Source organism: Brassica napus, chromosome A6, assembly GCF_020379485.1.
Source record: "Brassica napus cultivar Da-Ae chromosome A6, Da-Ae, whole genome shotgun sequence".
Classification (NCBI taxonomy): Eukaryota; Viridiplantae; Streptophyta; class Magnoliopsida; order Brassicales; family Brassicaceae; genus Brassica; species Brassica napus.
The window spans coordinates 24,685,106-24,706,148 of record NC_063439.1 but is presented as its reverse complement, the minus strand read 5'-3'; the positions used below and the strand labels follow the sequence as shown (position 1 = coordinate 24,706,148).

The window sequence follows — 21,043 nt, the reverse complement described above, 5'->3', positions numbered from 1 at the left end:
TTTAACATCTTCACATCATCAACTGAAACCAAAACCCTAATACGTATGCGGTTTTTCTCCGCCGCTTGTTTGTTTTTTTCTTCTCTTGTTCGTGAGTTTTTTATTTTGGTTTTCTTTGATTGTTGATTTTTGAAAGTAATGGTGATGGCAAGGATGATTACTGCTTAATTTCTGACACCTCTTGTATGAGAAGAGCTTGATAAACTCTTCCTTGAGCACATTATGCAAATACTCTGAGCCTCCAGCTTTTTTTTTCTTGACTGTTAATTTTTTGGTATATATCGTTTTAATTTTTTTTTCGAGAATTGTTTTGTGAATAATCTTCACATCTAGTTTGGTTTAGTATTTAAAAAAAAAAACTGGATCTGGAAAATTGAGGGGTAAGATGATGCGATGATTGTAAAAGTAATTCCTCGTACTGAATAGCCACTAGGCTTTGTAGACTCACATTACACCCATAGAATATGAGCATCTTCACCCCCTTTTTCTTCTTGTAATCAATTTCTTTCACATTTGATAAGTATGTCTTTGATGTTTTTTGTTTCAAGATTTTTTTCTTCCAATCAATTTCTGTTTGATACCTTTGATTGAGTAGGCAGGATTTTAAATTTTTTATTCAATCAACGTACCATTTTGTACTAGTTTTGTGTTATATTCAAACTCAAGTATTAGTTGAAACGTTTTTGTCTTGGGCGAGGATGATGATTGCTTAATTATTTCTGACACCTCTTGTATGAGAAGAGTCTGATAAACTCTTCCTTGAGCACATTATGCAATACTCTGAGCCTCCAATTGGATTCATCATGGAACATGAAACATAACACTATAACAGTTTAGTCGAGATTCGAGAAACATGTTGTCGCGTGGACATTTATCCTAAACAAACAATTAAGTATGTCATTTAAACTTAATCTAGTTTGTTAAACACAGTTTGAAATTTCGGTATTGGAATATAAATCTTCAATTATCTGAATAATGTTAAATTTGTGTTGAAAAATGAATGTTCAAACTTTTGTAACAGCACGTAGATACAAGTAAAACGAATAATAGTTAACAAATCCTGATTTTATTTTACTAATTCGGTTAAGAAACATTTAACATGATTACCACCCAAAAAAAAGGCAGCTTTTTTTTTGTCTCGATAAAAAGTCAGCTAAGCTTTGTACGATCAAAGTATTTTGCACGCGAAAAATGTAAAAGTAAAACAGTAAAAAGCATCGCCTGATCTCAAGTTACCCGAAAATGTAAAAGTAAAACAGTAAAAAGCATCGCCTAATCATTTGAGTGACAAGTTACCCATGGATTTTTAGAATAGTGGTAGTAACGTATTTGACAAGCCTCCTGTGACTCCTGTGACACAGCCACATAAGTATTCGAAAGACAGTGGATTTAATGGGCTTGAGAAAACTTCTTCTTACAGATTCAAAAGTCCATGTGAATTAGAGTTTGAATGGAAGGTGAATATTAAGCGGGCGATACACGTCAAGTGGAGGAACCGCTTTTGTACTTCCATTCACCAATGTTTTTAAGTTAATGCTCGACTGTCTTTATAAAATAATAAAATAATCCTGAACCGCTAGCAGTTCTAATACATGAAGAAAAATTGTAGAACCACTATCAACAGTAAAATACAACAAATTTCGAGTGTTTTTTTGTGTACAAAACTTCTGTGTTTTTTTATAGAAAATAATAGATTTATTTATGACCATTGTGAGTTTTGATAATGTCATACATCAATTTTTTTATTATATTCCTATAATTCCATTTTTATGTATATATTATATATCATTTGAATGACTTATTTTTATGTTATTATGTTTTGTACTAGAAATAGTTATACTATTTTATCAAAAACATAATTATTTTAAACAATATATGATAATATATACAATTATTTTTAATTTAATTAAAAAAAAAAAAACAAAAAAAGACATGTTTGAACCGCTGGATCCACACTTATGTCGTTAGATTGTTCCGCTCGATCCACTTTTATGTACTGTTTATTTTAGTTTTGCTTTTCCTTTTGAATAATAGTATATATGCTTGTAAATAAACTGGTTTTGAAGCGTATTTGACCAACTTATTTTCTTGTGAGTTTATATTGTTTCTTACTTACGTATATACAAATATGTTTTGTATAATATTTAAATTACTTATGTGTTTCGGTCTGGTTACCCAAACCACCTTAAACTTGAGTAATATAATGACTTTTTGACGACCAAAAAAAAATTACTTATGTGTTTGTTAAATTATACTATACTAGGTATGCATAAACATTTCATAATTACTTATTAATACTTAGTAATTAAAAACTATAATGGTATATAGATATAATTTTAAAGCTCAAAACAATTATATATATGGTTAAATTAATTTAATATTATATTTTGAATAAAAATTTATAGTTATTGTATTTATATAATTATTTTAAAAACAGCCAAATCAAATATATACTAAATTTGAAAACTCAAATAAAAAATATATATTTAAAATAATTTTTGATTATAATTGAAGAAAATTTTATATTTTTCATTCATAAAGTATTTTAAAAATAAATCTTTGTAATTATGAAAATAAATAGTATTACAATTTTTTATATATTAATTTAAATTAGTATAATACTTTGGACCACTTTTTATACACTTTCACCATTCAAGCATATGTTTTGAACCGCTAGATCCGCTAGATCCACACTTGTACCACTCGATCCGCTTGATCCGCTCTTGTTCCGCTCGATCCGCTTAATACGCTAGATCCGCAATGCTTGATCCGCTTTCTCCATTCGAAGCCTTAGACTCTCCAAAGTATTTTGTGGTAGTATATCTGAAGTTAGTTTTTTTGACAAAGTATATCCAAAGTTACTTCTAATGTTTGTTTCATTTGTTCAAATCTGTAAAGTAACAAATAAATGTATTATTATTAGACGAGACTGGTAGGTGTTGAAACCGTGTTACTTTATAAAAATTCAATACAAAATTCCATAACAATTGTAACTTTTCTTCACTTTATAACTCGAACAGCAACTTAGCGTGAGCTACTGGATTTTATCTTGATAATATTTTTGCTTTTGAAGTTTTTCCTTTTATTTTTAAAAAGGATAATCTCATGGACCATACCGAATTAATGACGAGTACTGATTGTGTGTAATGAATCAGCAAAATTTCCTAAAGTGGAAATAGCTATAAATTAAAAAACGGTGCAATTGCTAATCTACAGTCAACACCTAACACCACCGTTACATTTTTTTTTTCCAAACGATCAGTCAGGAATACCTTAAGATATTGTCACGTGTCGAAAAGTCACGCTGGACTCGTTCGAAGACTGACAAATGTCATCAAGTCTTCACGGATTCGTACGGGGAAATAAACACAGAAAACCTAATAAAAATTTTAAAATAAAGATAAGATAAAGACATAGAAAAATGTTAGAAGAAAAGTGAAAATAAAATTTAATTTGGGGGAAAATGCTCTCGTCGTTCTCTCGTGTCGTTTTCTTAGCAAAGAGGCAAAGTTCGAGAACTGTGTTCAGAGCAAGCAAGCAAGCTCACACTTCTTTCTCTTTAGTATCTTTCTTTCCTTTATTTTATCTTTTTTATTATTGTCTCTCTGTTTCTCTGCAAGGAGTTAAATCTTGGCAACATTTGGAACCAAGTAAGGGATCTTTCAGACATGTTTTTTAATTATTACATATGTTTTTTTTTTGTTTTCTATTGAAATTGATAGCTACTGTTCTCTGTACCTTCTAGATTTTCCTTATCTGATTCTCAGTTTCTTCTCCTCAGCTAATACATTAGTCCATGGATTCATGATCTGCTGTTCGATTCCACAACAAAAAATGGTTGTTCTGTCTTTTTAAAGAAAAGATCTGAACTTTCTTTAGTTTTGGTAAGATGGCTGGAGAGAGAAGACACAAAGGGATGCGTTTAAGCAAACTCTACTCATTCAAGTGTCTCAAGCCTTTCTCCAAAGAAGACCATTCTCAGATTGGTTCAAGAGGCTACTCGAGAGTTGTCTTCTGCAACGATCCCGATAACCCCGAGGCTCTCCAGCTTAACTACAGAGGGAACTACGTTTCCACCACCAAGTACACAGCTGCTAACTTCATCCCAAAGTCTTTGTTCGAACAGTTTAGAAGAGTAGCAAATATATACTTCCTAGTTGTTGCTTTCGTTTCCTTCAGCCCCTTGGCTCCTTACACCGCTCCTAGCGTCCTTGCACCGCTCTTGTTTGTCATTGGTGCTACTATGGTTAAAGAAGGTGTTGAAGATTTGAGGAGAAGAAGACAAGTACGTATATTATTATTTCTTATAGCCAATTGGTTTTAAGTTGGAAGAACTTTTACGATATTGTTTCTTTTGTCTATTAGGACATTGAAGCTAACAACAGGAGAGTTTTAGTTCTTTCCAAGAACGGCGAATTTGGTGAAACCAAGTGGAAGAATCTCAGAGTTGGTGATCTTGTGAAGGTTCACAAAGACGAGTACTTCCCAGCTGATCTTCTCCTCCTCTCATCAAGCTACGAAGACGGAGTCTGCTACGTGGAAACAATGAACCTCGACGGAGAGACCAACTTGAAGCTAAAACACGCGCTGGAGATAACATCAGTTGAAGAGTCTTCTATCAAGAACTTCAGAGGAGGAGTGATCAAATGCGAAGACCCCAACGAGCATCTCTACTCTTTCGTGGGAACGCTTCACTACCAAGGACAACAGTACCCTCTCTCTCCTCAGCAGATGCTTTTGAGAGACTCAAAGCTTAGAAACACTGATCTCATCGTTGGAGTCGTTGTCTTCACGGGGCACGACACTAAAGTGATGCAGAACGCTACTGATCCTCCTTCAAAGAGGAGCAAGATCGAGAGGAAAATGGATAAGATTATCTACATCCTCTTCAGTATCTTGATTGTGATAGCTTTCACTGGTTCAGTCTTCTTCGGGATTATAACGAGAAGAGACATAACTGATGATGGGAAGAAGATGAGGAGATGGTATCTTAGACCGGACAAGACCACTGTCTTCTACGAACCGCGGAGAGCTGCTCTTGCTTCCTTCTTTCATTTCTTGACTGCGTTAATGCTATACGGTTACTTAATACCAATATCGTTATACGTTTCGATTGAAGTTGTGAAGGTGTTGCAAAGCATATTCATAAACCAAGATCAAGAAATGTACCACGAGGAAACAGACAGGCCAGCTCGTGCAAGAACGTCTAACCTCAACGAAGAGCTCGGTCAAGTCGACACAATCCTCTCTGACAAAACAGGTACCTTAACTTGCAACTCAATGGAGTTTGTGAAGTGTTCTATATCCGGAACTGCTTACGGCCGTGGTATGACTGAAGTAGAATTAGCCTTGAGGAAGCAAAAGGGTATGAGTATGAGACCTCAAGATGATGAGATAAAAGCGAATCCAACGAAGTCTGTTAAAGGATTTAACTTCTGGGACGAGAGGATAGTCGATGGTCAGTGGATTAACCAACCGAACGCAGAGCTCATTCAGAAGTTTTTTCGAGTGTTGGCTATTTGTCATACTGCTATCCCTGATGTGGACGGTGAGAGTGGTGAGATTAGCTATGAAGCTGAGTCTCCTGATGAAGCGGCGTTTGTGATAGCTTCTAGAGAGCTTGGGTTTGAGTTCTTTGCAAGGTCTCAGACTCATATCTCCTTGCATGAGATTGATCACGTGAGTGGTGAGAAAGTAGACAGAGTGTATGAGCTGCTTCATGTCTTGGAGTTCAGCAGCTCTCGCAAAAGAATGTCTGTTATTGTGAGGAATCCAGAGAACCGGTTGTTGTTGCTTTCCAAAGGAGCAGACAGGTTTGTGGTTTGTTCCCTTTCTGGTTAATATAAGACATCTTCTTATGTCATGTTTTTTTTCAGTGTGATGTTTGAGAGACTTGCTAAACACGGACGCCAATTTGAGAGGGAGACAAAGGAGCACATCAAGAGGTATGCAGAGGCAGGGTTAAGGACGCTGGTGATTACATACAGAGAAGTAGATGAAGAGGAGTACAGAATATGGGAAGAGGAGTTTCTGAATGCAAAGACTTTGGTGACTGAAGATAGAGATGCTTTGATAGATGCAGCTGCTGATAAGATTGAGAAGGATTTGATTCTTCTTGGTTCTACTGCAGTTGAAGACAAACTCCAAAAGGGTGTAAGTATAACCAAAACAGACTATAGGCTACCTTTTTCAGTTCCTGTCTTGGACTTACTTCTGTTGTTGCTTTTTAAAAGGTTCCAGATTGTATTGAAAAGTTATCTCAGGCTGGGGTTAAGATATGGGTTTTAACCGGTGATAAGACAGAAACTGCAATAAATATAGGGTAAGTCCAGACTTCTTCTCTTGATTCTGTCTTTTTTTTTGGGTTCTGTAATAAGTTCAAATGTAATAGTTGTGATGTTGTTGACAGATATGCTTGTAGTCTGTTAAGAGAAGGCATGGAAAAGATATTGATAACTCTAGATTCACCTGACATTGAGACTCTGGAGAAACAAGGAGACAAAGATGCTGTTGCAAAGGTATGCACATAACTGATAAAAGCTTTATGACTTTCCATGTTTATAGGACAATGATGAGAGTTGTTTTGATGTTTGTGAATAGGCTTCTTTTCAGAGTATTAAGAAACAGTTAAGAGAAGGAATGTCTCAAACAGCAGCAGCAGCAACAACAGACGATTCAGCTAATGAAAATCCGGAGATGTTTGGTTTAGTGATTGATGGGAAGTCCTTAACTTTTGCATTGGACAAGAAGCTGGAGAAAGAGTTCTTGGAACTTGCGAGTCGGTGTGGTTCTGTTATATGTTGCCGGTCTTCACCGAAACAAAAGGCTCTGGTAAAGACTCATGTCAGTACTTTGCATTATGTTTTCACATTAAAGTAAATCTGAGGGGTAGAGTATATATATATGTTAGGTTACAAGATTGGTTAAAACCGGGACAGGTAGAACAACACTAGCCATTGGAGATGGCGCAAATGATGTTGGAATGCTTCAAGAAGCTGATATTGGAGTTGGTATAAGTGGTGCAGAAGGAATGCAGGTAAACATATTTGCTTTTAGCTCTTCTTGTGTCTACTGTAAAATGTTCATTTAGAGGTTTTAGAGTCTTCTGTTTACAGGCGGTGATGGCTAGTGATTTTGCCATTGCTCAGTTTCGGTTTCTGGAACGTTTGTTGCTTGTTCATGGCCATTGGTGTTATAGACGAATAGCAATGATGGTAACACTCTTTAATAAACTGAACTTACTTTTGAATCTTTGTTCTTTTATTTCTGATTGTATTTTTTTGTGAAATTCAGATATGTTACTTCTTCTACAAGAACCTCACGTTCGGATTCACGCTGTTTTGGTACGAAGCTTATGCTTCTTTCTCTGGTAAACCAGCTTATAACGATTGGTACATGTCTTGCTACAACGTTTTCTTCACTTCGCTTCCTGTCATCGCTCTTGGAGTCTTTGATCAAGATGTCTCTGCTCGCCTTTGTCTCAAGGTAAACATTTCTCTCTTTTTAAAAAAAAAATCACTTTGGGGTTCTTGATTTTACTAGTTTTTGGGTTGTGTTAAGCTCCGGTTTTTTCCGGTTCGGTTATTATCAATATCTGAAAACAACCTAAAATCTATTTTTCTTTAACTGATGAAAAACTAATGAAATTGACAAACAAAATCAAAATATATAAATTATTCAAAAAAAAAATTCAAAACTAGTCAAAATTACAGAAATAAACTACGAAAGTTTCTAAAATATTCTAAACTATCTATTCACCTTAGATTTAACTAATTTTGAAATCTTTTATAACGGTTCGGATCTGTTTTTAGTTTGAGTTGGTTAAAACGCCCATGCCTAATTTCTTGTTTTGATTTCTGCAGTATCCGTTACTATACCAAGAAGGAGTACAGAACATATTATTCAGCTGGGAACGTATCCTTGGTTGGATGTTAAACGGAATCATAAGCTCGATGATCATCTTCTTCCTCACAATCAACACACTCGCCTCTCAAGCTTTCCGGAAAGACGGTCAAGTAGTTGATTACTCGGTTCTTGGCGTCACAATGTACTCTTGCGTGGTCTGGACCGTGAACTGCCAAATGGCGATTTCTATAAACTACTTCACTTGGATCCAGCACTGCTTCATTTGGGGAAGCATAGGGGTTTGGTATCTGTTTCTTGTCATCTACGGTTCTCTTCCTCCGACATTCTCAACCACAGCTTATCAGGTCTTCGTTGAGACTTCAGCACCGAGTCCCATCTGTTGGCTCACCCTCGTCCTTGTCACGTTCTCTGCTCTCTTGCCGTATTTCACTTACAGGGCGTTTCAGATCAAGTTCAGACCCATGTACCATGATATTATTGTTGAGCAGAGGAGAACAGAACGGTTTGAGAGTGGGACCAGGACGGCAAGTGCAGTTTCTGGTGAGCTTCCTGTGCAAGTTGAGTTTACTTTGCATCACCTTAAGGCAAACTTGTCGAGAAGAGATTCTTGGAATTGATTCGTATTTTACGCAAAAGAGTGAATGGTAATATTGTAAATATAGTGTGTTTAGTTTATACCTAGCTGTCTTTAACAAGTTTTAAATTTTTATTTAGATGAAATTTGTATGTTTTAGAGTTGTAGTTATACATCTGCAATTGAAAAGAATTCAAATAAATTGATTTTTATTTTATGTTATTCTAGCTTGGAAAATTATCATGTTTTTGATTGAAAAAAAACACATGTTTTTCATTCATAGAAACACTTATGTATTCCAGTAAAGGACTATTGCTAATGTATCATTATTGTGTGTGTTTAATTGTTTGATTCGTATTGTGTGACAAGTTTACAGATGATTATTCCTTCCGTCAACATTGTCTTCCCTATTCTTAATGCATGATAATTTAACTAGCATTTGATATTTGACAATTACTCTAATAATAACATAATAGTATATGTCGATTAACATTTAATGCGCATCGTGTGACGATGTGGTCTAATGGTGGAAGAAAATGAAATGCGAAAAAATCTTTAATTTGATTCTGATAGCGATTCAAGTCAAGTTAGCTTCGCTCATAAGAATTAGTCAAGAAAAGTGACAATGACATCTAGAAGTATTTATAAGTATAATAGACAATGTACGTATACGTGCCCATGTGAATCGTATTTCTTAATAGCAGAGTCGAATCTATTGCTTTCAATTATATTTTCGTGCCTGAGTAAATCAAACAAAATAAATTATTTGGAACCTTCGTTTTCGAGAAGCTAAAGATTTACAAGAAAAGAAATAATATAGAAAAAGAATGTTGATGCAGCGCAGCAGCCATGATTCATGGTTCTTCTTGCTTTGTCAGCAATTACGTACGCATTTCCTTTATAATGGGCTGCTTGGACTACAATCAAACTTTTCAACACACAAATAGTAATGCATCACATATGAAATTAATAGATATTCAATATTAAGTATATTACTTAATCAGAGCGCAAGTGATGATTGATTGATCCTTATAATATCCACAAATTGAAAAGAAAAAAAATACAAATGGGTCCAAATAACTAAATTGTATTATTATTCTGATTACAATTGGCTGGCTGGTATTTATTTAACAATAGTTTATCATCCATAATATCATTGTCAATTCAATTGATTTCAATGTAAAAAAAAAAGATCTACACAGAAAACCTCCGGATCAAGTAGCGGGATACGATTCTAGAAAGTCCACGTTATAGCTTGTGATATCATATAGTTTTGATGCAAAATTAAAAATTAAGCATCTTTACACATAATAATTACAGAAATTGCCATTCCCATGTGCCACAACCGCTTCTCCTATATATACGGCTGTTTACACAAGATGACAAAAAGAAAGAAAGAAAGAAAACGCCATTAAACAAAAACCTCTCCCTAAATCTCTCACGCTCTCTTCGTTTGTCAACTGTAAACCCCACAGAAGAAGGAGAGACGATTCACACTACAAAAGAAAGATGGAGAAGGTAGATGAGTATAGTGCCTCCACGGCGTCGTTTTCACCTAGCTTCAGCACTTACTCCGGCGATAGACTCGCCGAGATCGCCGCACGAGTCGGCAGCGAAAGTTATAAAGAGAACGGAAACGAAGAATTCGAGTTCGCGATCCTCCAGACGCCTTCTTCTTCTTCTTCCTCCGGCGACGGTGGACTAGTCTTCCCTGTTTTCGACCAGACTCTCCTCTCCGACACTTCCGCCGCCGTGGAACGTGAGGACGTTTCGCCGGAAGCGGTTGCGACGCCTTTAAAAGATCTGTTCCTCCGCGAGCGCAACGACCAGCCGCCGCCGCCACCGCCGCAGACGTATTCATCGTCGTCGGAGGACGAGGAAGATGATGATCTAGACACGATACCGAGCGAGATCTACTGTCCATGGACGCCGGAGAGATCAGCGGCGGAGATGTCTCCGAGCGGAGGATGCAGAAAGAGCAAATCGACGGGGTCGTCGACGACGTCGTCGTGGTCGAGGAGACGGTGGAGAATCAGAGATCTGTTAAAGAGAAGTCGCAGCGACGGGAAACAATCACTCGAGTTCCTAGATTCCACGACTTCATCACCTTCTCCGAAGACTACTACGGTGGTGAAGAAGAAGGAGAAGGAGAAGGTTTCAGCACACGAGAAGTTTTACTTGAGGAACAAAGCTATCAAGGAAGAAGACAAGAAAAGATCATATCTTCCGTACAAGCAAGATCTTGTCGGACTTTTCTCCAACGTTAGCCGTTTCAGCAAAACTTTTCCTCCTTTCTAATCTGATCTGATCTGATCTGATCTGATCCATAACACCAGACAATGTCCTCTCTTCTCTTTGGATCCATTCGGTTAAACTTTAGTTTTTTTTGTTTGTTTTATTTACTTTCTAATAAAGTATAACTAGTTCACATTCGTATCTAATAAACTATAGCTTATAAAAGATGTAGTAGATGACTGTTTAATAAGTACGTCTTCAATTATATCTTTTTTTTTTCCTGCGTTTGTGCAATAGTTGATCATGTTCATACGATGTTGTAATTTTTTTAATATAATTTGGGTTCAGTATTTGCTGTAAATGTAGTTGCAGATATTAAAAAGTGTCAAAGTTTGCAAGTTGCCACGTGCTTTTAATCAAGTGTGCACTTCTAGATGTATTATGTTTGTTGAGGGAGGATAAATGGATAGGGAACACGAATGTAAATGAATATAGATGGACATCATACATCATATTATGACACATGTACTACTTTATTTCTTTAGATTTTTTCTTTGCAAAGGAAAAAAGTAATGGACCGTCTTTTCAATGCCCGCCATCTACTAACTGCAAAGGTTTAATGTCTTTGATAAAAATCATTTTCGCTTAGGACATCTCCAATAGAACTCTATTTTTTTTTATAATTTACACAAAAATAGAATAACTCTATTATAATGTAATTTTTGCTCCAATGGTATTACTCTATAATTGAATTACTCTATCATAGAGTAAAATATAGAGGAATATTATATTTTACTCTATATTTGGAGTGAAAAAGTGATATTCCTTTATATTTTACTCAATAATAGAGTAACTTTATTATAGAATAATAATATTGGAGCAAAATTTATACTATAATAGAGTTACTCTATTTTTATGTAAATTATAGAAGAAAAATAGAGTCGAAATGGTGTTAGAGTAGAGTAAGCTACAGAATGTAAGTAGTAGTACACATTCATAACTGGGCTACGTACGAATGATGTTTTCTTGATTAAAGTAATTGTCTAGGCCCATGATCTACATACAGACTATAGAGTATATACCCCATTCCATAGGCGTAAACAGTAAACTATATGTACACATTCCTAACTGGACGACATCATTATTAAAGATTAGTGTAGTTATCATAGACGATCTTTTTTCTGAATTTGTGGATGCAGCTATGTAAGGTTGAGAATCTATTTACAAACGTTACTGTAATATTTTTAAAAGCTACTGTACAAACATTACTACTCCCTGCACTACTTCCAAATTCTATTTTACCATTTCTTTCCGAGTAGTTTCCAAAAGTCTGTTGTGGAGACCAAACTCATGCATGCGTTTTTAACTGAAATCATTGATTCCACTTCAAGACTTAACTTCTTTGTCTCTTTTATGAATTAAGTGCAAATTAGTGGGGGTTTTTTTTTCCTATCTAAGTGGGATTTCGGAAATTAGGTGGAAAATCTGTACTAAAAGATCATATATGCTAAAAAGGTTATAGTATACTTGAAAATATAATTCAACTAAATATATCGAACATATATATAAATTACACAAAAATGTAAAATTAACTTATACTTGAAAACAAAAACAACCTTAAAAACTTATAGTATAAAACAGTGGGAATGTTATTTTCAATGCTAAATCTATCACTTTTAATTTAGGAGGAAAAATGAAACAACAAGAATCACTCGTTTAATAAACACAGTTTTATCATGTAAACACATACGACATTAATCAGAAATATAAATTTACATAGGATAAGTGGCAATGTTTCTTATCACAAGAATCTGACATTATTTTCATCACACGAACATCAATCTCTCACACAAATGATCAAGAACGGCCCTCCACTTATTTACCTTGAAGTCGCAGAGTAAACGCCTGTAACGAGACAAGGACTTGTTTTAACCTCTCCCTAGCCACTTCATCGACCAAGTTTCCTTCTGCATCGAACTTCTGAGGCGGCTGAAACGCATTGAGAGTAAACTCCGGTTTGTTGATGAAATGAAGATCAAGGAACACTCCAATCTGTCGAAGATGGTACTGCGACCTTCCTCCACCAAAACCTCCACCGGTGCTTATGATGGCAGCAGGTTTGTCAGCCCAAACGTTAGGTGATCTTGAAGCCCAATCGATCGCGTTCTTAAGTGGAGCTGGTATATCAACAAGGTAAACAGATTGAACAAAGTTAATAGTCATGTTGCATTCCTCCAATACTAAGTAAAAGTTTACAAAGCTAACAGATAGAATCAGAGGATGCATCCCTTGGAGAAAAGATCCCACATCGATCTCTCGAAGTGGGATCTTCTCTCCAACACAGAAAAAAAATCGATATAGTTTGGAACTAACATAAGAAACTTCCCACGATCGCAACTCACAAGCCAGAAACACTCGAGAGAGTCTTCATAATTTGAGCATTAGCTTGGTCTCAAGAGTTCAGACGATTAAAGCTCAAATCAATAGTTCCAATTAGCCTATTAGCATATGGCTAAGAGACATAAGACCAATATCTTATTGATGAATACTTTTTTTTTTTTTTTTGCTAAAATTATTGATGAATAGGAATACTTGATACACCATAACCCTGCAATTTTCAGACATCTCACATCACATGTATTAACTACTTTCTACGACACAACAACGTAAAAGAAACATACTGTCTTGTCGGGAACCGATACCATGGAGTATTTATTATATACAAAACCAATTCGTACACAAAGCTAAGAGAAGAAACCTCAAACTAAAGCATTTTAATATAAAGAATCAATCTTTATACCAAAGAATGAAAAGGGTTACCTGAAACAGAGAAGTTGTACTCAGGGGAAGCGAAGAGAATGCTGTCGGCTTCAAGAATCTTCTGCCGGAAAGCTTCGACGACGGGAGGGTAAGTCCCGTTGGATTCCAGATCGGTGTTGATCAACGGCAACGGAGAGATGTCTATATGCTCAATATGCATCCCCGGAACCGATTCTTTCGTCAACTCCATCGCTGTTTTATAAAACTCCCAAACGTTATAGCAAAAACGAAAACCTCAAATATTGAGGAGGAGAGTGTTAAAGAAAAGGAATATACCGGCGCGGAGGAGACCGGTGTTGAAAGAGCCTTTCCGGAGAGAGCCGGAGATTGCAGCGACTTTGATTAGTGGCTTTATCGCCGTTACTGCCTCCATTTTTCTCCGATTAGAGCTGAAGAAGGAAGCGATGAGATTAGAGTTAGGTGGAGGAAGCGATAGAAAAGACAAAAAGATTCCACTAATCTAGTGCTCCTCCTCTTGTAGAAATTCTACAATGGTTTAGTGACTAATGACATCGCCGGTTTTATTAAACTACTCCCTCCTTTCCACAATATAAACTTTTTAATATTTATACGCATATTAAGAAAACACATTAAACTATCATAATAAATATATTGTTTTCTGTAATTTTCAATTTTCAATAATTTTTAACCAATAATAATTCAATAAAGTCAATTAGTTTTCTTAAAATTTACAATCTTTTTTCATAAAAAACACAAAAATACATATTTCTGAAACAAATATTTTTCTAAAAAAATCTATCTTTAAAAAACGAAGGAAATAATATTTTTTAATCCAAAGGCCGAAAGATAACTGGAACATGCTTTTGACCTTACCGGCTTCAGTTTGGACTATAAACCCACCATACATAACCTTTAACTTTTAACATTTTTTAAAGACAAAAACAAACATCAATATTCTATTAAAATTGAAGTACAAAATAATACTTACCTAATTTTAAGTGATCTCTTACATATTTTCATTTCTATTTAAACTAATTATAACCACTTAATTAATTGTTTTTTCTAATTAATTTAGCTTCATTTATTACAGAGTACAAAATAAAACTTATATATTTTTAAGTATTTTTATTACATTTTTTACATTCCATTTTTCACTTTTCTTAAATATTTCATTAATTATATTTACCATAATAATCGAGAACATTCATTTTATGTGTTAACCAAAATAATTTCACAAGTTTTAATGAAATTGATTCACTTATGACAAGAATTCAACTGACCCATTTGGGTAAGTATCATTTTGTTGTACAGGATTTTTGGGTTTAAAATTAAAATTTGTTTGAATATTATAAATTTTTAGACGGGGTTCGAATCCTTCTAGATCCGGATAAGTTTGTAGGAATCTAAAAATCCAAATAACTTATGTATTTGGAAATGCCACTAAACAATTTATTAAAATGCAAAAATTAACATCATCAAGCTCTAGTATAACGTATAAGTTAAGTAACATAGATTTGAATAATTAGGAAATGCCTTCAATCTGAAGTATTCAAACTACAAATTTTCATTCGGTATAAAGGTATTGAACTAGGGAAACAAAACCAAATTCAAGGCCAAACATAAAAATAAAGAGAATATTTATAGTTTTATTATAGAGCAAATTAGCTCAATATACTTAAAAGGGTGGGATACCATACAAATGGGGGAAAATAGTAATGATGGGGAAAAGAAAATTGGAGAGATATAGAGTATGAAATGCAAATAGAGGATATTTGGTGTGTAGGAAGGACAAATTCTCTTTATTATATTCTTCTTTTGTATTTAGAAATGCCATTAAATAATTTATTAAAATGTAAAAATTGGACGTGCGGGTCAAGCTCTAGTATAACTTATAAGTTAAATAACATAGATTTGAATAATTAGGAAATGCCTTCAATATGAAGTATTCAAATTACAAATTTTCATTCAATATAGAGATAATAAATTGAACTAGGGAAACAAAACCAAATTCAAGGTCAAACATAAAAATAGAGAGAATATTTGTAGTTTTATTATATTCTTCTTTTGTATTTAGAAATGCCATTAAATAATTTATTAAAATATAAAAATTAACACCCGCACGAGCATGAAAGTCAAGGTCTAGTATAACTTATAAGTTAAATAACATAAATTCGAATAATTAGGAAATGCCTTCAATCCGAAGTATTCAAATTACAAATTTTCATTCAATATAAAGGTAATAAATTGAATTAGGGAAACAAACCCAAATTCAAGGTCAAACATTAAAGGGAAATTTGCCCCTATAACTACAAAAAAAAACCCAAATTTGTTAAATAACCAAAAACACACTTTTTCTCCAAGTCTCTCTTCCTATCTCTTTCTTCTTTCTCTCTAGAAAACCAATTTCTCTTTTTTATGGTTAGTACACAAATAAGCCCAACATTAAAATAGAGAGAATATTTGTAGTTTTATTATATTCTTCTTTTGTTGAAGTTTTGAATTAGATATGGTAATACTTTATAGAAACGGCTTCCAACGAATAAATTAAATGTAGTGTGTCCCACGGCGTTTTGGAAGGTGTGGATTGGATTAATCACATCCGGCCTAAAGAGCAAAAGAGTAACCAAAGAAAAAAAATTAAGGATAGTTTGTAGACCAACAGTTTTTTTTTTTGTTGTTGATAGTTTAGGTATTTGTATTTTAGGAGTTATGTCCAGATAGTCTTGGGATAAGATGGTTAGTTGGAGACCTTCTATCATATGAAACATCCTATCCACTAAGTCCAAGTTCAGCAAGTCAACTGATCCAGAAACTGTGCTTAAATTTTTAGTGGTGTTCGAACATGGGAATTGGGAGGTGACCAGTCTTGGGCTTTCAACGGTTGGATCCATTTAGTTTTGTTACTGTTGTTAAAAATGATTGTGGGTTGAAAGTAGAAAATCAAAAGAGTCTAATTCATTAGAGAAAGGGTATGAGATAAACAACACAAAGTCGAGCATACTCAACTAGGAAAGCATACATGATTAATCATATGATGACATCTACACACTGAACAATGGTGGGGGAGTTTTCAAAAGTAGCTACAATATTAGTCCACAAAACCTTCCCCCAATGCTCTCCTTGTCCACGCCTCTCCAACGCAATCTCTGTACACCAAATCTTTGTTTCCCCACTTTCATTACGCTTAAACAAAATCACTAGTTTCCCTCCATGGTTCACCATTCTAGACCCTCCTTGAATACCACGCATGTCAGGTAGATCCTCATCAACACCTTTCAGTTTTCTCCATGTCCTAGCTTTCGGATCGTACACGCTAATTCCTTCCTCAATTCCGAAAGTGTACAACATGTTGTCAATAACGCACGAACCAACTACCCATCCACTGTTCAACGAGCTTTCACTCACCCATTTATTTTTCTTCGGATCATACACAAAGCTTCTTATACGATCCATTATATAAATTTTCTCGTTCATCACAAAACTATTGAGCGTTATCTCGTGCAAATTTTTGTTGCACACACCTGGAAGATCACGATTTACATTTAAGAAGAAACTAATATTATATGACGTGGTTTTTTTGCATATAAAATTAACTAATCGGTCCAAAACCTCATGATGATATCCAATAAAAAGGAAAAAAAAAACTAAAAGAAACAAACCTGGAAAGCTTTCCCAAGTTTGATTCTTGAGGTCGAAAACCTCAAGCCAATCTTTCGACGACTTCTTCTTGTTACACCCTCCGAGTACATAAATCTTCTCATCCACAACACCAAAAGCAGCGCAGCCACGAGCCACACGCATGCTAGGAAGAGACCGGCACGTGCGAGTTATACAATCAATAGCAAAAGCATCAGTGGTTAACTCATCGTCGATGCATCCACCGAAAACGTACATCTCTTGACCGATGACAATAACATTAGACCCCCAACAAGGCAGACAAGGGAAAGAAGGATACGGAACCAACTTATGGTTCAAAGAGTTAGACTCTTCTTTGGAAGGTTTTTGATTGAGAGTGTACCAAATAGGTTTTTGGTCGCGACTGAATCTCAAGGCAAGGTAAAGAACGTTCTCGGTGCTTTTATGGAGTGAACGTAGGCGGTTAAGCTCCGAGGAAGCGATGATTTGGTTGAAAGTCTTGCAGACTTCAGAGAGTGAAGGGTGGTCACATCTTGGAACGTACGCCAAGCAAATCATTGAGATATCATCTGGCAGTGGAAGAGACGAAACAGTCGGTTTGTTGCATTTTGGTGGTGGGTTTCCGGCGTTTGCAGAAACTGGGGAAAACATTATTCTTAGAAGTACGAGGAATCTGATGGTTCCCACTTGAGTTTATATACTATAAAGTGTACTCCTTTAGTGCCTTAAATACACAGTTTTGCAATCATGCATTGTTCATGTGTGAGCCTTGGTCAAGAGTTTGTAATTATTATATCTTAATTAACCGTAACGATGATTACTCCCATGTGTCAAATATTATTTGTTTTCACATATTTTACTTAAACTTCAAATGTCAAATTAATTAAAATTTAATGCCCTCCTAAAATGTTTAGTAAAATCATTATCTGTAAATTAATAAAAATTACGGTTACATTTTTATTGACGGTTATATAAATTAACCTTAATTTTATTATGTCGTTTTATGTAACAAACTGCCAGTCAAAGAAAAATCATAATTTCCTATTTTGAATTCTTATTTTAATTATGTCGTTTTATGTAACAAACTATTATTAACAGGAAAAACGTAAAACATATAATGAATAGTATATAAAGGTGTGTGTTTATAATTACTCAGTAGACTTTATAAATTTAGGTATTTTTCATTAATATTAGTATTACAATGTTATATATATTTGCAATTTGATTTGATTTTCCTTTTAATTTTTCGATGTTTTCATTTCACAAAAAAAAATTCTCAAATAATATTTTTTAAACAATAAGTATAATTATTAGTATTATTATTTGATATATATATATATTATAACATTTTATAGTTTCGAACATGTTTACATCAATTATACTTTTAAAATGTTTAATCATTTCAATAATTTTAGAAACTTTTTTTTAAATGCTCATAATTTTCATATTTTCACTATTTAAAATTTCTAAATACTTTTCAAATATGGTATCCGTGTTATTGTGTTTGTACTTCTAGTTTTATTTTGTTTACAGTTTCTTCGTTTTATTTATAATAAACTTAAACTTCTTATAAAATTTGTAATAGTAAAATTTCATTATTCTATATATGTTGATGTTTCTAAATGGTTTTTCTTATGTTTGACTTATATATATTTGTAGTATATATTCTAATAATTATATATACAGATATTTGTAAAAATGTAATTAATTAAATTTCATCGATTTCTCCTCACTTTTTTATTTTAATTCATCAAATATTTAATTTGAGTCTTGCTAAATTTTCATCAATATTTTCAATAAAATTATGATATATTAAAATATTTAGAATCAATAAAATAATTCCGTTAAAGTCCTCTAAAATATTATATAAACCTCTAAAATAATGTGTGTTGTTTTTCTTTCAATATAAATATATTAATAAATATTATTATAAATCAGATGAGGAAATTGGATAACAAAATAATTATAAATGAATTAAATGGAATATCGTGACAAAAATTGATACACCAACACCATAATGTTTATAATAATAAAAAAAATAAAATAAAAATTATGTGGTTCATATCAACTTTTTCTTGTTGTTGGTTCACTGTATGTTATTTATAGTGTGGTGAAGACCCGTACGTATACTATACATCACTGTATGTTAAAAGCAAAGTAAACTATCAGAAAACCACGTAATATATCCAATTTAACTGGGAAACAATAAAGCGTACCTATAAAGTCCAAAAAAACTAGGACGCAATAATAAGCGAATTACCATTTTCATTGTACCACTTTCGTTTCGTTGTACCACTTTTATTTTTACCCTCATTAAAGAGACATTTTCAAAAATATCTTTTTCTATATATAATAAATCATTATTTAAATAAAAATAAATAAATAAATATTTATGTTTCGAATTATACTTTTCAAATTCGAATTTTTTTATAATTTTCTTTTTTTTTTTGATTTTTTTTTATTTTCAAAATTTCTTTTTGAAAATCGAAATTATGTTTGAAACTATTTTTTTTAATTTTTCTTAATATTTTTTAAGTATTTTTTATATATTTATTAGAATCCTAAATTTCATATTCCAAAAACTCTACACACCCCTTAACTCTAAACACTAAGTCTATATTAGTTAACTCTAGAGGTAGAAGTGTCTTTTACCTTTCATTAAAAATAAATATAAAAATGATTAGTGTAGACATGAAAATAGTATTATGAATGTAGTATTTGTGACGATTTTTCTTTTCTGAAATAGCCATTTTAAAATTATTGTCACAAAAATAATCCTTAAAAAAGAAAATGATCAAAATAACCTTTTTTATTTTGAAATTTTTATTATTTTTTTTTTTAAAAAAAAATTTAAAATTCTATCTCAAAACTCTACCACTTAACTCTAAACTCTAAATTTAAATTAGTTAAACCTATGGTAAAAATATATTTTTTCCTTTAATAAAATTTATTTTAGTCATTTTCTTTGTTAAAAATTATTTTTTTGACAAAAACTTAAAAATTACTAAACCTGAGAATTTTTGAAAGTTGTACCATTTAATATGTGACATTTATGTTCTAATAAGTTAATAAGTGGAGTAGTTAGTTTTTAATAGACACCTGCCCCGTAGGCCGACCATAGATATCATCATCACTACTTCGTTGTAGCTGATCAAGTGCACTGTGGACTGTGAAAGTACAAATTTATTACCTAATATATAATCTATTTCTGTCATTCCTTTTTGGTTGGAATCATATAGGCTCCGACTGGTAACCTTTTCGGGAACACGAGGGAACGAATAGGAAAGGAATGTATATGAATAAAATTGCAGGAATGAAAAGGAATGTTTGTTCCTTATCAAATTTAACAAGGAATGCTTTTGTTCTATATTTCTCTACAAAAAAGGGAATGGAGAGGAACAAAAAGGAAAAACTACTCCTTGTGAATAGTGATTTTTTCTGGGAATGATAAAGAATCCAGTGTTCCCCTCCGTTCCTTGGTCGCCATTCAAAGCCATATTTTACTATAAAATCTATAGAATAGGATCTAAAAAGAATCTTTCAACAGTTATTTTGGCGCCCTCAACCGACTTTTCATGTTTCAAATTTATTTACTAAACTATTATGAGCCACAAGAGCCTATAAAATAATACCCAGCACACATGCATGATGGTCACGTCTCGCGGCGACAATATCTTGTTTCTGTTTTTATTTTCTTTTACATCAAATCTAAAAGTATGCAACTTGGGATATGATTTCTGAAATGACTTCATATTGGTAGTTACACATTTGCAGAGTTACAGATAGGACATTAATTTGGGACTCTTGGCTTATATAGCAGGTTCAGGTTCAGATTTACCGCAGAGTCAGATTCACCGCAGGGTCATATTCACCGCAGGGTCATATTCATATGACTCTTCATTGCTATTAAGGAATATCTGCAAATATAAAAAAATTAGAAGAAAACATAAT

The 21,043-nt window shown here is 33.4% G+C and overlaps 4 protein-coding genes and 3 non-coding genes across 7 annotated transcripts; 5 read left to right on the top strand and 2 right to left on the bottom strand.

Annotated features, from left to right (window-relative positions):
- The first annotated feature begins 146 nt into the window (after window positions 1-146).
- LOC125575995 lies at window positions 147-240 on the top strand. Its single transcript, XR_007314535.1, has one exon. It is a non-coding gene; the product is annotated as a small nucleolar RNA snoR1 (small nucleolar RNA).
- Window positions 241-384: 144 nt separating this feature from the next.
- LOC125576010 lies at window positions 385-474 on the top strand. Its single transcript, XR_007314547.1, has one exon. It is a non-coding gene; the product is annotated as a small nucleolar RNA snoR8a (small nucleolar RNA).
- A 217-nt stretch (window positions 475-691) lies between these two features.
- LOC125575994 lies at window positions 692-787 on the top strand. The gene has a single exon (XR_007314534.1). It is a non-coding gene; the product is annotated as a small nucleolar RNA snoR1 (small nucleolar RNA).
- Window positions 788-3,448: 2,661 nt separating this feature from the next.
- On the top strand, window positions 3,449-8,662 carry LOC106349227 (probable phospholipid-transporting ATPase 8). Its single transcript, XM_013789160.3, has 11 exons — window positions 3,449-3,650; window positions 3,782-4,285; window positions 4,366-5,813; window positions 5,877-6,153; window positions 6,234-6,322; window positions 6,410-6,518; window positions 6,601-6,831; window positions 6,911-7,036; window positions 7,116-7,214; window positions 7,294-7,485; window positions 7,863-8,662. Exons 2-11 carry the CDS (start codon window positions 3,890-3,892, stop codon window positions 8,481-8,483), a joined length of 3,588 nt encoding a protein of 1,195 aa, XP_013644614.2. The 5' UTR covers window positions 3,449-3,650; window positions 3,782-3,889; the 3' UTR covers window positions 8,484-8,662.
- A 1,049-nt stretch (window positions 8,663-9,711) lies between these two features.
- LOC106349226 lies at window positions 9,712-10,940 on the top strand. The gene has a single exon (XM_013789159.3). The coding sequence runs from the start codon at window positions 9,950-9,952 to the stop codon at window positions 10,736-10,738; it is 789 nt and encodes a 262-aa protein (XP_013644613.2). The 5' UTR covers window positions 9,712-9,949; the 3' UTR covers window positions 10,739-10,940.
- A 1,429-nt stretch (window positions 10,941-12,369) lies between these two features.
- On the bottom strand, window positions 12,370-14,024 carry LOC106349224 (NADPH:quinone oxidoreductase). The gene is made up of 3 exons (XM_013789158.3): window positions 13,772-14,024; window positions 13,496-13,687; window positions 12,370-12,852 (listed from the first exon to the last, which is right to left on the bottom strand). Exons 1-3 carry the CDS (start codon window positions 13,866-13,868, stop codon window positions 12,551-12,553), a joined length of 591 nt encoding a protein of 196 aa, XP_013644612.2. The 5' UTR covers window positions 13,869-14,024; the 3' UTR covers window positions 12,370-12,550.
- Window positions 14,025-16,391: 2,367 nt separating this feature from the next.
- On the bottom strand, window positions 16,392-18,262 carry LOC106350873 (putative F-box/kelch-repeat protein At3g27910). The gene is made up of 2 exons (XM_022688287.2): window positions 17,116-18,262; window positions 16,392-16,977 (listed from the first exon to the last, which is right to left on the bottom strand). The coding sequence occupies exons 1-2, from the start codon at window positions 17,741-17,743 to the stop codon at window positions 16,484-16,486; spliced, it is 1,122 nt and encodes a 373-aa protein (XP_022544008.2). The 5' UTR covers window positions 17,744-18,262; the 3' UTR covers window positions 16,392-16,483.
- Between the last annotated feature and the right edge of the window lie 2,781 nt (window positions 18,263-21,043).